The sequence below is a fragment of the Cricetulus griseus genome, assembly GCF_003668045.3.
Source record: "Cricetulus griseus strain 17A/GY chromosome 1 unlocalized genomic scaffold, alternate assembly CriGri-PICRH-1.0 chr1_1, whole genome shotgun sequence".
Taxonomy (NCBI): domain Eukaryota; kingdom Metazoa; phylum Chordata; class Mammalia; order Rodentia; family Cricetidae; genus Cricetulus; species Cricetulus griseus.
This window is the reverse complement of record NW_023276807.1, coordinates 188,425,771-188,442,134: the sequence shown is the minus strand read 5'-3', so window position 1 is coordinate 188,442,134 and position 16,364 is coordinate 188,425,771. Positions and strand designations below refer to the sequence as shown.

Here is a 16,364-nt window from a genome sequence, read left to right as displayed (position 1 = left end):
CCAAAACCTCTGTCCCCTTTAACTGTGCTATGCCCATAGGTATTAAGGCTTTTTACTTAATACCTATGCTATGGTCTCAGGCCCGAAATAGGGTGACCCTCAGACAGTCCCCTGAGCCATCTGCCTGCTTCTTTCTGCACCTGGTTGATCTTGCCCTCATTCATCATTATACGGACACACAGCAGGAAGGCGAACATCAGCTTGTGCTTCTCAAAGAGGCTGCGGCAGACATTGCTGTAGAGGCTGTAGGTTAGGTAGCGGTTGATGTTGCTGATGCGTTTCTTCAGGTTGTCTACAGGGTGGAAGAAGTGGTGGCAGACATGGGGAAATTGAAGAGAGATAATCTCAGGGTCTAGCCCAGCCTTGAAAGCTTCCCAGCAGTTATTGGGGTAGTCTGTGCATCTCCCTGGGCAGCTGATGTTTGCAGTAAAGGGGATCTAAGTAGGGTAGGGATGGGAGGTGGTGTCTTCCTCGGTATCATGAGTGTATGATGTAAGAGTGAACATAGATGAGGGTTCCTATGTGTGCTCCACCATAGCAATGTGCCATACGCATTCCATCCATTTCAGAGTGGGCCTGTTGTGCCAGTGTGCCAGTGTGCCAGAGCTACCTGCCCTCTCTGAGTTGGAGATGCCTGAGAGGAAGATGTTGAGGAACCACTCGAGAGAGTACTGGTACATGGGGTCCACATTAGCCAGGTCTGACACACAGAAGAAGAGGATCTGGGTGCGGACAGCTACAGGTATGTACTCCATGCGCGTGAGGTCAATGTCCTTCTCTGTCTGCTCTGCGATTCTGACCTTAGCCTGGGCAGAGGGGCAAAAGGAAAGGGGTTATGTTCAGGAGCAGTAGGTAAGCAGGGCTGGGGCAAGTGGGGAGGGTCAGGTTTGTAGGAAGGCAGTTCCCGACCTGGATCTCAGCAGCCTTCATCTTGGAAGCCTCTAGCACCTTGATAAGTTCCATGTCATCTACAGGGTTACCCTCAGAGGAACTGAGACGGTACAGTATCTGGTCTTCAATGTCCTTTAGCTCTTGGCGCATCTTGGCATTACTGACAATCAGCTGGTTCTTGGCCTCTTCTAGATCAGGTCGTTCCTCAGCCACTACCTGGCCTAGTAGCTGGTCCTCTAGGCCACTACCGGGGTGGAAGACCATGCTTATAACACCTGGGATCAGTGTTAGCCCACACTTAGCTATCAAGGGCCCAGCACCGCTGCCACTATCAGCCGGGGAGGCCTAGCCTCAATCTGTCGGATTGATGCAGGGCTGCTTTCAAAACAATGGTTGTCATCAAGACCTTGAATAGCAGGGACTGGCCAGCTAGATCTGAGTTCTTCTTTGGCAAAAGGGGCTATGAATGATCAAGATAAGACTTAAGAGTGTCTTTTTCCCCTCCCACTGCTTGTAGCTACTCAAATGGAGGTTTTAGTATGTAGCAGGCCTGTGTGTGTGTGTGGGGGGGGTGGTTAGGGGGAAATGAAGGATACTCTTAGGTGGAAATGAAGTAACAGAGGCCCGTGGAGGGTCTGGAAAAACTTGGGATGTCAGAGTACCTGGGAGGAAGTTGATGGGGCTGCTAAGCAGAAAAAACAGACCTCTTGATTCCTGCAGCTTAGGGATGGCCAAGAGATGACCAAGGGGAGATGGCAGGAAGGGACAGCTGATGCTGTGTTCTCGTGGGTGGAGGCTTACCTGGGTGACAATGTAAAGTTGATGAGGGTGAGTTTGGTGGAAATCTCTGGCGTATAGTGAGGGTTGGGTAGCTTGGTGGTAATGTACATCCTGAAGTCCTCATGGTAGGGGATCACTGTGTCTCCCAACTTCAGCACTATGTTCCCTTGCTGCTTGTATGTCTGTGGCAGGCAGGATGGATGGGCACTGTGGTTGGAGAGTGGTCGGTTCCCTGTGTGGCTGGGCCTGTAGGACATGGCTTCCCCTTCCTCGACAGGCCTACCTGCTTGAGCAGCACAGGCTCCAGTGCAGGATCCAGCTCCTCACCCACGTTTTCTAGAAGGCATGGCTTGCCAAAGCGGATAGCATTCTCCATGCTGCGCAGGAAGTCACGGTCACTCAACTTGAACACATCTAGCCCGTTGTCCTTCTCCTGCAGGGGAGAATAGGGTTATGGGAGCTTAGAGCCAGGCCAAGGCTCAGTTGCTTCCCCAGCACTGGCTGAGCCTGTCTGAGGGGGCAGCATTAGGGACTCTGCTTACCATGTTCTTGATCCATTTGTTAGCCTGACTCTGGGGGTCAATGAAGTGGGTCCAACGCTGGGAGTATTGATTGATGACCCCATTTTCCACTGACAGAGTGTCATTGGGGAGGCCAGCGATCTGTGGGAAGCCAGGTGCCATGCTGGGTCAGGGTTTTTATGCAAGCATAGCTGGCTGAGCTACTCTCAGCTCTGTTCTGGATGTAGGTTTCACTTTGTTGTATGCTTTGGATGGAGAACATGAGGGATAGAGGTAGCAATGTGGATAGGATCCTATCTCTTTTGCTCCTGGAAGTCTTCTGATGCTCTCCTTTGCTGGGCCTTTCTGTCCACATGCCCACTACTTCCTTGCTTAGAGATATCACCTCCACAGTGCCCACGTCCCATTGACTCTTCTTGCATTTGCCCAGGCTTAGCATCTTTCTCTGCCTTTTGGGCCTAGCTCAGACATGACTTTCTTTTTTAAAGAAACCTCTACCATAGTAGGGAACATCTTTAATCCCAGCACTCTGGGAGGCAGAGGCAGGCGAATCTCTGTGAGTTTGAGGCCAGCCTGGTCTATAGAGGGAGTTCCAGGACAGCCAGAGCTGTTACATAGAGAAACCCCTTCCCCAAAGATAACTCTCCCTACAGCTTATAGTACCTATGTCACCCCTGGCCTGGTTCTTTTTCCCCTTTGTCTCTCACTACCCTCTGGCTACACCCAGGAGGGTGGAGAAGAGACATCCATGAGTTAGGCTTGGGAAAGGGGTAGAAAGAAGGCAGGAGGCTCTAGGTCCAGCCCGAGACAAATCCTGACATATCCTGATAGTTACCTGCCACGAGCGGATCTTCACAGGGTTTCCCAGTGTTGCAATCAGTGTGGGTTTGGAAGTGTGCGGGACTTGGTGAACTGTGAGCTGATTGACCCACTGTTCATAGAGTGTTGTGCGGTACTGGCCCTGGAGAGATGTAAAACTTAAGGTCACCACACCAGACACTCAGAGTTTCCTAACCTCTAGACACAACAATGCTTGGTAAAGGCATGCAGAAGTCAGAGCTCAGATGTGGAGCTAGACATCATACTTCAGACCTGCTTGGATCCTACAAAACCATGGACCCTTGTCTATGAAAGGGGTCATTGCCTTCAATATTGTCCTAAAAGATGTCTGTGAGGATTAAATGGGACACACAATGGAACATTTAGAGCAGGGTCTGGCACAGGTGCACGTGTGTGAGCCTTTTTATACTCCTAAGGTGGGGGTGGGGTGTCTTCTGACTTGTGTGCACCTGCTCAGCACCTGCATGCTACATGAGGGAGGGAAGGAGAGGTACTCCGGAGGTTGCCCTCACAGAGGTAAGGCCTCAAGGGAGGGTTTCTTTATGGGATGAAAGCTGATCAGGGGTAGGGTTGGGGGCTCTTTACCGTGAAGGGGCCCAGGTAGGCTACAAAGCCGGCAGCCACCATTACATCACCAGAGATGTTGTCAAGCATATTCTCCAGATTCTCCACAGTCTCCTGCCAGCGGACCTTTTCATCTGAGAGTCCATTGATGAGCTGTAAAAGCAGTCTTGTGGAGTGGGCTCTGGGAGGCTGGGCTGAGGCCTGGGGCTGGCTCTGCCCACTGTGGCCCTGTCCATCAGTTGCTAAGAAGGAGATGGGGAGAGCCAACCCATAATTGTCCTATATCACTGAGTCCTCTTCTTCCTAATGGGCCTGCCCGTGGGCTCACGCACCTTGTCAGCTCGGGTTAGGCGCTGCTCACACTGGTCACACTTCATTTCTAGCTCTTCCTTCTTGGCAACACACTCTCGATACTTGGCCTGCATTGTGGCAATCCCATCTTCCACTTCACGCAGGTGGTGCTTTGCCTCTTCTAGGATCCTTTGTGTTACTTCCAGGTCGTCCTGGGCTTCCCGTAAGGCTTGCTGCAGGCAGAAAGAGGGCCAGCTCATAGCCAGTACCTGGAGAGGGGAGCTGGCCTCTATGAGCTCTGTATAGTCCTCACCCGTTTGGGTTCCACAGCCTTGGCCACAAAGTGGTACTTGTGCATGGCGCGTACCCACTGGCAGATAGAGGTGCAGGCTTTGGACACCTTGGCAATGGCAGCTGGCTGGAACTCCTCATTGTCGATATATGGCTGGATGGCTTTGATAATTGCATCCCCAATGTTGTCCTGGGGTGGAAATCATAGATCTCAAGACACTGCTTCATTACATCTGGGTTGCTGGAGAGCCTCCCACACCCATACTCTGTTCCACTTTCATTGGCAATGGGCCTGGGAACTGAGCTGCTGGTAGGCTCTCAGAGGTCAGAGCTAAGACAAGCCTAGGGGAATCAGAGCTCAGGTTGTGAGCCCTCCTGGATTGGGTGCCTCCCTGAGAAGGGTGTCTCTGGACCTGCAGATCTCTAATGGAATAGTAGGAGGAGGGCTAAGGAAGCCCCGAGGGGGTCCAGTTGCTGTGACACCGGTCACTCACTGCCTTATGGCATGTGATGGCAGGGAGTAGCCCATGTAGGCCAGGCAACTGGCATTCAGTGAACTTCTGGACTGGAGAGGGGTTTGCTGAAGGGGTTGTGGGCTCCATCATGGCACAGACCAAGAGAGCAGATATCCATGGACACTGAAAATCCCCAAATGGACAGACATACAGAGAACCTAGAGACAGCCAGAGGGAGCTGAAGCTTAGGGAGGGAGATAATACAGAACAGGTGGCGAATCTCTTGACTAGGACCACTTTCAGTGGTGGTGGGGTGTGGTGGGTGTGGGTGTTGGGTAGGGGATGATCTCCAGCCTTGGAGTGACGTCGGGTGACATCCGATAGGCACAGGAACCTGACTTGGTCCCAGTTCCCTCAATTGACATTGGTTGGGGAGGAGGAGGCTATCATCCCACCTGACAGTTCCTTGGGGGCAGGGGGACAAGCTTTGCATTCCATGGTCCCAAACAGCTCTATGTCCCCCAGGGGCTTATATGCTGCAGCTAGTGGTGGGACAGGCAGGGGGTGGAACAGAGATCACGGCACCTACAGACACCGGTGTGACAGACACTTCTCCAGTTCTGTCCTACCTACCGTGTCTTACCCGTAGGTTTAGCGTGGTTACCTTGTCAAACTTGAAGAGGCTTTCAAGGAAGCGGCCTGGGTCTTGCAGCAGCCCCTTGCCTGGCTCCCAGTAGTCATCCACTTTGGAGCCTGGCTTATCTCCAGGTATCTTTTTGGGCTTGATGCCCTTCATGATGCACACAGCTTCTATGACCAGCTTCACTCCTGGGGGTGGGCGCTGCATGGCGCGTACCTATGGGCCATGTCAAAAGGTATAGAAGGGGAAGGTCCTATCCTTGGGCAAGGTGGGTCCCACCAACCAAGTCTTTACTGACAAAGGACCTAGAGCCTTGGGACTGCCTGGGGACGACACAAGGAAAGTGGAACAAGAAGCTAGTATCTGGACTTCATTCTGCCCTCACCTATTGGTGCACAGTCACCAAAAGATGTGGTACACCATTAGGACCTAAGAGGACACCAGAAAGGGATATGATAGTGTGAGAAGATGTCTGGCTGCCCACCTCTGTCACATCGTTCTTGTTGAGGTTCCGGAGGCTGGCTAGGGCTGCATCCAGGGCTGGCAGTGCCTCATCCAGATCCTTCTGAGCATCGTCAGCAATAGCTTGGGCCTTACTGGCCTTCTCATTGGCCTTGTTCTCCTCTGCTTGCACTGATTTCCGGGTTTCCTCAGCTATGGCTGTGTCCACCTGGGGATGCATGGGAGACAGGGGATCCACTTAGTGGCCAGCAGCAAGGACAGGAATACCATCCTCCCCTTTCTGAGGGCTGAGATGCAATAGGTAGAGAACTGGGAAGGCCAGAAGTTCCACCCACATCTTGAGTGCCCACAATACAGCCTAGGAGTTTCTAGGTTTGGGCATTCCAGCTCTACAGGCCCACATGGCCATCTGTACATGATGCAAAGATGCACCTCCCCATTTCCTCAGGGGACATGTTGTAATACTCTGACTCTATAGAGCAGGGCACTTGAATGCCGGCGGAAAGCTGTCATGCTAATAATGGTGGTTAAGTGCCGGGAGGACTGGGCCTTCACTGTAAACCCCAGTTGTGGGCAGAATCTGCCTGTGGCAGTCCTGCTACTCAGCCTGAGTTGTGATGGTCTGTTTGGATTCATCTGCCTTGCTCTTTGTAGGACCCCCTGCCTACGGAGTGCCTGACTTAAAGTATTAATGGTCCTGCCGAAGTATTTGTCAAATAAATGGACAACTGGTGAATGAGGAAAATGAAGTACACAAAGGCTAAAGGACTTGTGAAGGCCAGGGGTCTAGCCATTAGGTGATTTGAAATGTTGAGCATCCTTGGACAGGGTCAGAGAAGCCCCCCCCCCCCCAAGAGCTCTCTGTGAGCACTCCAACCTTGATCTGATCCATAGTGAGCAAGGTGTCCTTGGCAGCCTCTTCCAGCAGGGGGCGCATAATCTCCAGCTCCTCCTGCATCTTGGCCACATCCTCAGAAGTACGCAACAGCTAGTTAGGGGAGAGCAGAGAAAACAAAACAAAACAAAACAAAAAAACAAAAACAAAAACAAAACAAAACAAAACCCCAGCACAGGTCTTACCAGAACCAGAGAGAGGTCAAGTCTGTAGGGTTCTGAGGAGGGGGTCCTGCTTGATCACCATCATTCATGGCCCCTAGGGTGCTTGGTGGTCACTAGATGAGGAAGCCTCACTCCCTGAGAAGCTGTGGGGTACCTTTGTTTGCCCTTTCCCTTCACTGTTGATTTCTATTCTATCACTGAGAAGGAAGTCACTTTTGCAGCACTTTGGGCTACAGTCTGAAATGCTAGGCCACCTTGGCATCATAGATTGCTAAGACTCAGCAGCCACTATCTGTAAGGCCTTCCGCAGGCCTACCTTGTCAAGGCCACTCATCATGCGGTTTTTAGCAGTCTTCAGTTCCATTTTCTTCTGCCCAATGAGGATAGAGAAAATATTGAGCAGCTCCAAATAGCTCTTGGGAGTTACATAGTTGTGGCGGGCCAGCTCTGCCAGGTACTCAATGCATTTCTTGGCCACAGACTGGTGGATAAATACGCAAACCTGAATCTGTGAATGGGGAGACCATGGATGCTTGTGGCACTTCAGCAAAGACTAGGTACCAGGCACCCACAAACCCACTGTGTCTTGGTCCTGAGGAAAAGGCTATTGCAGAACTTCTATACCTCCTATTCACTGTTTCCTAAGATCCTGGCAACTTCCAGGTCAAGGTAACCCTTTATGCAGATGAAAAGCCCAAGGCCCATACTGGTCAAGAACAGAGCTGGCCTTGAACAGGGGCCCAGGAGTCTCCCTCTCCAATGGGACTGAGGGAGAAAGGTCCATGTAAGGCCCAGAACCCTTGGCACAGCTCCCTGAGCTGTCTCTCTCTGAAATTCCTAAAATGTGTCCCTTCAGCGGTTGGGTCTAAGGCAGGGAAATGTTGAGTTCATCTTAGTTCTTGGCCCTCAGAGGGGCAGTGTTCTCTGAGATGGAAGCAGACAAAGCTGGCTTAACCTGTCTGAGGTCTCTAAAGAGGTGTAAGGGGGGCTTTTGGGAGAAAGGGGAACGCTAGGCATTTGTAGAACACTAGGTCACCACACGACTTATGGCCTCATTTCACAGATGGGAAAAATGAGGCATAGACAGGTAATGTCATGTCAACAAAGCTTTGCTGCCAGGGGTAGGACTCTTACCCAGGTTGTGGTGGCCCTAAGCCTCTACCCAAAGTGAAATATTTCTCCCCAAGAGACTGCCTCTCACCAAAATACCTACCAGCCCTTGAATTATTTCGCTGGAAGATTCCAGTTCTGGGATCTCATTCAGGAACATGGTGGCCACAGATTGCAGGGCCTCTGCTGGCCACTCGTTAAACCAGTCAATGGTACAGCAGTTGACAAGGGAGGGAAACTGCCTTAGGCGAGCTCGGAAGACCTCTCCAATGGGACTGAGGGAGAAGGGTCCATGTAAGGCCTAGGGACATGGACTTAGGCACTCAGGACTCAAGCCCATCTATAGCTCTGTGTTATAGTAGCCAGGCCAGCCTAGTAGTTTGGTCTGAATGGCATGGTGGCCAGGCCTGGGGACACTTTTCATTTCACAAGGACCCTCTCACCCACCCGATGCCCCAGTGGGGCCTGATGGCAGCTGCGTGTACCTCATGCACAGCACCATGTGGATGTTATTGCGCACACGTCCAGTGTAGGCGGCCATGAGGTTGGCTTTGGTGGGCTGCAGGCCCTGCTCCTGTATGTAGGGCCGCATGGTGTTGACAATCTGATCTTGCTCATCGGCACTGTAGATGTTGGGGATGTCACCTGAGTTCAGGACGTTGTTAATATCCTCTAGGAAGGACTCATTCTTGATCTGGAGAAGGACAAGGGGTAGGAGCGAGGCCTTTATGGAAGCCCCTGTGTGTCACATTTAAATGAACAGTCTTCCTGTACCTTTGTAACAGCTGTCTATATAGGACCTAGGCCAAGGACAGTCTCATAAGTCCTGGACTTGTACTCAAATCTGCCCCATTGTGGAAGCTCTGAATGTAACCTATGGGCTGTGGCAGGGACCCAGGTCTTGGGTAATGTTGTGGCATTTTCCTGATCCCGCTCCAGCATTCCTCCAGGCCTTATTTTACTACAACAAGAAACCATGGCAACTGACAGAGGCATCTGGCCTGTGTTGGAGGGAAACCTCACTTTCTTGACTATGTGAAGGGGCTGGACAGGTCTAGGAGGGGAGGGACTTGTCTAGGATTGGGACATGATCTTGGAGCCTAGGTCACCCTGACACAACCTATACTGCCAACCAGGTTTGCGTGCTGCACTATTTGTCTTGTGGCTTCTCTATTCAGAGACCTGGAAAGAGGCCTTATGCCTCCAAAAGTGGAGCTACAGGTCCCCTATACCTCAGGAACAAACTTGTGGTCCTAAAGGTAAGAAGCCATTGGCCTGTGAGTGGTGTACTATAGTACCAAGGCACTTCTTTGTGCTTGGAGCATAAATAGTGATCTCTGTCTCCCCTGAGAGCAAAATGGCTGGGTTGGTTCCTCTTTTGACCAACCCAGTCATAATCCCACCTGGTCCTGATGTATAGGGAGTTGAACATATAGGACTGACCACCTACAGGATACCACTTGGGGACACTCTTCAGCCCACTCTTCAACCCACTGCTGTGGTGGCTGTACCTGGGTGTCTGAGAACAGGAAGGTGATAGGCAAGTTATGCAGGCCAGCCTTGAGCAGAACCTTCTTGACATCTTCACGCCACTCTGACATGCCGTAGTTCTTGGACAGCTCAATCTGGAAGCACTCATACTCAGCCCTGGAGGCAGGAGTTTGGATCAAGGTGTGCCAGAGGCCCAAGGATGGTGGGTGCTCATATCCCAGCTATCCACCTGGTATCTTGCTCCTATCCAGGGTCAATTGTAGGTTCTTTAGGACCAACCTATTCTCTTATTTCCTGACCTTTGCCTACTATTCCTACAGACTAGACCTCCCATCTCCAACCCTCCGTGCTTGGATTCTGATAGTAGACCCATGGATGCCTCTCTTAGGCATCCTTCTGGGATGCTTGTCTCTAACCTCCCACCCATAGCACCAAAAGGTCCTGCTGCTGCCTCCTCTTGGGGTCCAGGTTCCATTTGCAGTTCTTCCAGAAGCTCATGTGCTGAGTAGGTTTATGTTGGGGCCACACCAAGATTCTACCATGCTGGAAAATCACCTGTTCCAAACAGTCTGCCACATGCCACCCACTGCCCACCATGATCCCTTACATGTGGGAGGCAAGCTTCGTGAGGGAGCTGCGGCCACTGCCACCCACACCCAACAGGAGTGCATTGCCCAATGCCTGGCGCAGAGTACGACTGATGCGGCAGATATGACTCATGGCATCCACAAAGAGGACCAGCTTCAGCTTGGCTGTGTTGATCTGGTTGTAGTCCTCCATGTACTCCTCAATCACCTGCATCATCTGGGAGCAGTGAGATGGTGGGGAATGGCAGGTTCTCCTCCAAGGAGGGGTCCCCCATTTCCCCTGCTTCTCTCTGTTCAGACCCAGAAATGTGACTGATTGAGCACTCTGTGACCTGGCCAGTTGCAGATTTTTTCCTGTGGGCTAGAACTCAGTCTTGTACCTTGTATATCTTCAGGTGCTGATAAGCTGGCTCGGGTTGTCACTTGACATGCTGAAAGAAGCCTATGCAGATGCTAGCTCTGTCCCTCGTCAAGTCTCTATACTCTCATAGCTTCAGCACCCTTCCCCATTGTGGACACACTAGGATCTCTTGTCTTACCATGCTTCATGTAACTCTCTCTATTCATAAAGTCCCCAATGAATGCTTTGGGCCCATCATCTACTGCTGCTTTTTTTTTGGAAGTGTTTGGGCAGGCCCTTGTAGGAATTTCCTGCCACTGTTTTTGTGTTAGCTCTAGCTATAGATAGGTTCGGTGGTTGGAACATTGGAATACTGAATACCAGGCTTCCCATGGCTAGTTCTGCTCCTTCTGTGCATGGTGGGAATGCTGGCTTTCAGAAGTCAGGTCTGCCCAGAGAAGCCTGGTCCATGAGACACACCAGTCTGAAGCAACCCTGGGGAGACCACCTGGGAACTAGGAGAGGAAGTGTATAGGGAAAACCACCAGGAGGTCCACTGCAGCCTCACAGCTTTGAGACCACAGAGGGAGGCCACTGATGAAAACCTCAACCCTGTCTCCCAAGGTCCCAACTGAGCTATGGTACCAAAACCTTTCTTCTCCTCTGTGAGTGAGAGTGGTAGCATCCCAAATGGACGCGGTGTGTCACTGTTTGTACATTTGCCCCAGATGAACTCCAGGCTTGTTTTCACAGACAGGCTGCCTAGCTAAACCCATGTGAACAGGGAAATGGGAACTCAGAGAAGCCAAAAGCTTGTCTGACTATCATGACTCTAGTCTAGTACATGATTCATTAATGGTGACAGGAGAGGGCCTGGGTCTTTCACTCATCCTGTGTAGACTTTCGGACTCTCTAGGTACTACACTTGTGGGCCCCTGGACCTACCAGAGGACGTACCAGAGTAGAGCACCCACGCACCTTATTCTCACTGGTGATGAGTTCATAGGACTTCACATCTGAGCCTGGAGACATGAAGTCCCCGTAAAGAATGGGATGGAAGGGGCAGACTTTGCTGAAGGCCACCCCAAAGTCCTCCATCTGGGTCTCGAGGAGCTCATCAAACCAGCTGCGGTCTTCCTCATTTACCAGTCGGTCACGGAACACACGGCAGTTCTCATGGTACCATAGTCGCAGCAACTGCACCTTGTCCTGTGAGTGCCCAGTGTCAGTGCCTGCCTTGGTCCCAGGCCCTGAGTCATCATTTGAAGTACCAGGGGAGAGATAGAGGGTAGGAACATGCTTTGTGGGACTAGTCTCCTTCCTTTGCCTCAGATCCAGAGCCACATGCAAGAGCTGTTGGGAGATGTGCCTCTGGCCAACTGAAGACCAAGCAAAATTGCAGAATACTGCTTGGGCCTCCCTATGCCTAGCTCCCAGCACCCACTAGGTACCTAGCATTAGTAGCTAGTCATGGGTATCCTAAAGACACCACTTCCCTTTATTTAAAGCTCCAAACTCCAAGCCTGGTAAGGAGACCTCATTCTCCTGATGCCTTCCCAACACCCCACATCTAACTGCTCAGCAAGCCCCACCTATCTCTTTCTCTGAGTTTGGATCTGCTGCCCACTGTTCCAGCTTCCATGCCCCTCACCCAGGGCACACTAAGGAAGTTCCAGGCTTTTCTCTTAAGTCATTGGCTATGAGCTTGCCAAGGCCAGAACCAACTTTTGTTTAACCCACCCCACCTTCCTGAGGCTAGCCACACTTTGGTTGTTTAGCCAGTGATTCTGTGTGCCTCCCCATTTGAGTTCTCTGCTGGATGAACAGCCTGTACACTCTGGCTCCTGGCATCCCACTGCCCACTCCTTAGACCTGCACGTGTTTAGTTCTCAAAGGCACCTTGTTCACCTCTCCCTAAGTCTTCTCACGCATAAGGCCTCTACTACAAATGCTCCTGCCTTCTTTGCTTTCTCCTGGCTTGTTCTTTGTATGACCTCACCATGGTCACAATTTTGGACATGAGTTTGACTAACAAGATAGGCTTAGCTGTGCTAAGGTCTGGCTCTGGTGGGCTGACCTTTTATGTCCCATTTTCCTCAGGGCCTAGCTAGACAAGGGCTGGGGACTGTTTAGGTAGAAAGGCTTAAAATTAGGAGAGGTCTGGAGAGGGTGGCAAGGGCAACTTGGGCATGGGGGATGGGCCTGGTAGATCCTCACCTCAACCTTGGCTGGCTCAGCCATGAGCATACCCTGGAAGACTTTTGAGAGGTCCCTCAGGTTGAAGGTATAGTGGGACTTGGCTGGAGTGGGCAGCAGCTGGGAGGTGATGGTAGCATATACCCTGATGGTAGCTTCCACAAGGGGCTCATTCAGATGGACGATGTTGGGGGCCCCAGCTGTGGAGACAGGAGAGTGGGCAGGGTCACACAGACAGGAGGGCTGCAATGCAGGTCCTAACAGTGCCCCTGTGATCCCCCCAGCACCCATCCCCTAGCCTTAGGCTTGGATGCTGCTTTTGCTTCAGTCCCTTCTTAGATGCCCCCTCCTTTGCAAAGCCTTCTCGATGTCCCTACCTTAGGATGGAGATCTCTTGTTCTGTGTGCCCTAAATTTACATCCACATTCCTGACAACTGGCCATGCATAGGGCACTCACTGAGATGCAGTCACAGAACTGTGGGTATCAATGGGCTCCGTCCTGGCTGTCTTCCTTATGAGCCTATCCTAAGACCTGGACATGGCAGTGCTGAGTCACATATGTGCAAGGGCCATTTAATCTACACAGGCTTCAGGAGAGCTTAATGATGGGTATAGGGTGATCTGGATCTCAGGCCTGACACTTGGGGGTTTACCACTCTCTGTGGAGTTGTCCAAGTTCCATCTTGCTTTCCATTACTACCATACCCATGTGCTTGTTATATGATAAGTACCCCTGTCTCTACCTGGAACTAAACTCTGAGAGTAGGAACTTGGGGTACAAGAAGAACTCAGAAATGGCAGAAGAAAAGAGTCAGGAGGACACATGTATTCTAGGTGATGAACACAGAGGTTGACCCAACAGACATCTCTCACCCTTAACAAGCTTTGTCTTGAAAATGCAATGACAAAGAGACAACAACCAGGTGAAAAATGCTATGGAGAGACTTGCAGCAAAAGAAAGGTTTGGGGAACCTCAAAGTTAGGCTTTGGAGTGATTACAGAAATGCTGTGGGATATCACACTGAGAAGGGAGACATTCAAGCTGAGGTCAAGAAGTGAGATTGCAGGCATGAATATTGCTGGAGAAAAAGTGTTCTTGGCATAGGGGCCAACAATAGCAGTACCCAGGAGACAGGAATGTGAAACATGGACAACGTTTCCTGGCACTGTTGTGATGGGGACTATTGCTTGGCCAAGACAGTTGAGAAGAAGAGCATGGCCTCATTATATTTTTGGTTTTGTGTATTTTTGAGACAGTCTTGCCCAGGCTAGCCTTAAACTGATGGGCTGAAGTGATCCTCTTACCTTAGTCTCCTAAGTAGCTGGACTACAGGCAGGCAATAGCACACCTAGCTTGATCTAATGGGTTTGTTTGTTTGTTTGTTTTGGTGTTTTTTTTCAGGGTTTCTCTGTGTAGCTCTGGCTGTCCTGGAACTCACTCTAGACCAGGCTGGCCTCGAACTCACAGAGATCCACCTGCCTCTGCCTCCAAGAGTGCTAGGATTAAAGTCATGTGCCACCACTGCCCGGCTTGATCTAATGCTTTCACGGGTCCCTGTAGCTGCAAAAGGAGGATGGGCCATTGGTAAGTGAATGCAGAGTGAGCAGATTAGAGTGAATTTCCCAATGATTAGGTGAAGGAGGGCAGGGCGGTGATTCAGGACACACTCTGCAGGGACAGCCAAGAGATTTTTTGGCAGTTGTCGTATGGTTTGAGAGGAAGAGGATGACGGAAGAGTTCTTGTCAGGAGCATCCAGAAGGATGAGACTGTCTGAGGACAGTGCATTTAAGAGGGAAAAGGGGCTGGAGGTCAAAGTCTGGTTAGTCCAAGATGGGTGTCTACTATGACAGTTTGTGTTTGAAGTACCTCCCTGCAAAGGCCTGTGGTTTGAAAGCTCGGGTCCCCAGCTGGTAGGTCCAATCATTGGGAGATGATTGGATCATGAGCACACTAACCTCATCAATAGGCTAATTAATTAATGAATGCTTCCTGAGTGGAGTCATAAGGAATATGTGAAGGAAGCAGGCCAGGCTGGAGGAAGAAGATTGCTTGGGCAGCATCCCTGAAGAGAATACATTTCCCTGAAATCCTCCTGTTTGCCTCTGCTTCTTGGCTGCCATGAAGTGAACAACTTTGCTCTCCCATGCCCTCCTGCTGCCCTGGTGTTTTCCTCACCTCAGGCTCAGAGCAACAGAGTAAGCCAATCATGGGGGAGACTTTTGAAATGTGAACAAAAAAGCCATTCCTTCCTTGGGCTATTTTATCAGAGCGACATAAAGCTGGCTGATACACCCAGGGGAAGGAGAAGGCCTGGGAGAAGCTGCTGGGAAGAAGAGACTGTTTTCAGAGTAGATGAGGCTACACTCTTGTCGCCAGTGAGAAAAGTGGAGGAGGTAACTCAATTGGAGGGATAGGGATGTGACAGTGTGAGTGAGTTTTGTTATAAAGCTGAGCAGAGAGGTGAGGCAATGATGAAGAAGGGATCTGGCTGGCAGAGATAATTCTGTGTTTTGGTTAAGACAGGAGAAATTGGGACATGTTTATAAGTTTTTGCTTTGTTTTTAGAGACAGTCTCACTATGTAGCTCTGGATGTCCTCAAACTCTCTATGTAGACCAGTAGATCAGGCTGGCCTCAAACTCACAGAAATCTACCCACCTCTGCCTCTTGAGTGCTGAGACGAAAAGCATATGCCACCACGCCCCACAACATCTTTCTATGTTGACAAAGTGGCCCAGCAGAACAGGGAATACTGGTATTGGGGGATGTGTGACTCTTGTCCTCCATCAGGCCAAAGAGGAGCAGTCTGGCCTCCATTAGAATAGGAAGTTCACTCCTAGGACAGGAGCCATGAGGGATGCCAGTAACAGAGCTAGAAACTAAGACTCCAAGAGGGAGCTTGGCAGCCTCTTTCAGCTGAGACAGGACAGAACCTGAAGTAGCCAACTGCCCTGTAGTGATGACTGACAGATTAGAGCTGCATGAGGCTACCATAGAGGGATGTCTGCCTCCTAACTGAAAATCACCTGCTTTCATGTTCATGCCTGCTCTCTGGAGAAGGCTGGATTTCTTTTTACTATAGTTCTTTTAGACGGCAGAGTTCATTGGATTCCTTTCTTCATCCACTTATCTTTCATTTCCTGCTACCAGTGTGACACTAACCTAGGCACCGAGGGTTGAAATGGCTCTAAGAGAGGTACAGGAGCCTGAAGAGCAGCCAGTGCAGGTGCTGACTTGAGCTCTGGCTCCATGTGAGCCCAAGGAGGGCCCACCATGGTCCTTGATCCTAATGTTAACATACCAGCTAAAGTCTGAGTTCAGGGTTGCCCCCAGACTAGATCCTCTTAAGATCCTCCCAGGTCCAGGACACACTTACGCACAGGCTCTCGGTAACTTTTCTCTCCAAGGAGTCCATCTGCAGGGGTGAGGGACAGATACTAGGTTCAGAGTTAGGTGGTCACTTGCTGGCTACTTTGGCCAGCTGTGTCCTGCTGGAAACTCCTCAAGCAGCTGCCTCCCACCCTTTCTCAGAGCAATGTGCCCCATGCACCAGTTGTATATGAAGGAGAGCCCTGGCCTATAGCTCTGGCAGGAGGGTCCAGGCCTGATGGAAGGCTTGACTTCTAACGCTCTCTGCCCAGAATGATACCAAGTGGCATTCCATTGTGGGAGGTGGGGAGGGATGGAGGGGGAGGTGTGTGCTGGGTGAGAGGTGGGCTACTGGAGAAACAGAGTTCTGGGTGGACTTTTTCCAAGCCCCAGGATGGAGCAGTGCTACTTTGTCCCTTTGTTCTTCCTGGGTTTTCCTGTAAGTTACTGTCATTACATGTGAGCTTCTGGGCAA

The 16,364-nt window shown here is 50.9% G+C and overlaps 1 protein-coding gene across 1 annotated transcript in view; it reads right to left on the bottom strand.

Moving 5' to 3' along the window:
* Dnah1 (dynein axonemal heavy chain 1) overlaps positions 1-16,364 on the bottom strand; it is a 63,491-nt gene that overhangs the window by 6,854 nt on the left and 40,273 nt on the right. The window contains exons 47-67 of the mRNA XM_027389525.2: positions 15,897-15,935; positions 12,540-12,718; positions 11,301-11,531; positions 10,003-10,199; positions 9,416-9,551; positions 8,390-8,598; positions 8,008-8,179; positions 7,111-7,302; positions 6,613-6,723; positions 5,758-5,943; positions 5,298-5,489; positions 4,201-4,368; positions 3,929-4,120; positions 3,618-3,749; positions 3,028-3,153; positions 2,214-2,333; positions 1,955-2,104; positions 1,693-1,853; positions 910-1,135; positions 611-806; positions 141-292 (exon numbers count right to left, since the gene is read on the bottom strand). Of these exons, the coding sequence (XP_027245326.1) occupies positions 141-292; positions 611-806; positions 910-1,135; positions 1,693-1,853; positions 1,955-2,104; positions 2,214-2,333; positions 3,028-3,153; positions 3,618-3,749; positions 3,929-4,120; positions 4,201-4,368; positions 5,298-5,489; positions 5,758-5,943; positions 6,613-6,723; positions 7,111-7,302; positions 8,008-8,179; positions 8,390-8,598; positions 9,416-9,551; positions 10,003-10,199; positions 11,301-11,531; positions 12,540-12,718; positions 15,897-15,935 (3,467 nt within the window). The remainder of the gene's footprint in view (positions 1-140; positions 293-610; positions 807-909; positions 1,136-1,692; positions 1,854-1,954; positions 2,105-2,213; positions 2,334-3,027; positions 3,154-3,617; positions 3,750-3,928; positions 4,121-4,200; positions 4,369-5,297; positions 5,490-5,757; positions 5,944-6,612; positions 6,724-7,110; positions 7,303-8,007; positions 8,180-8,389; positions 8,599-9,415; positions 9,552-10,002; positions 10,200-11,300; positions 11,532-12,539; positions 12,719-15,896; positions 15,936-16,364) is intronic.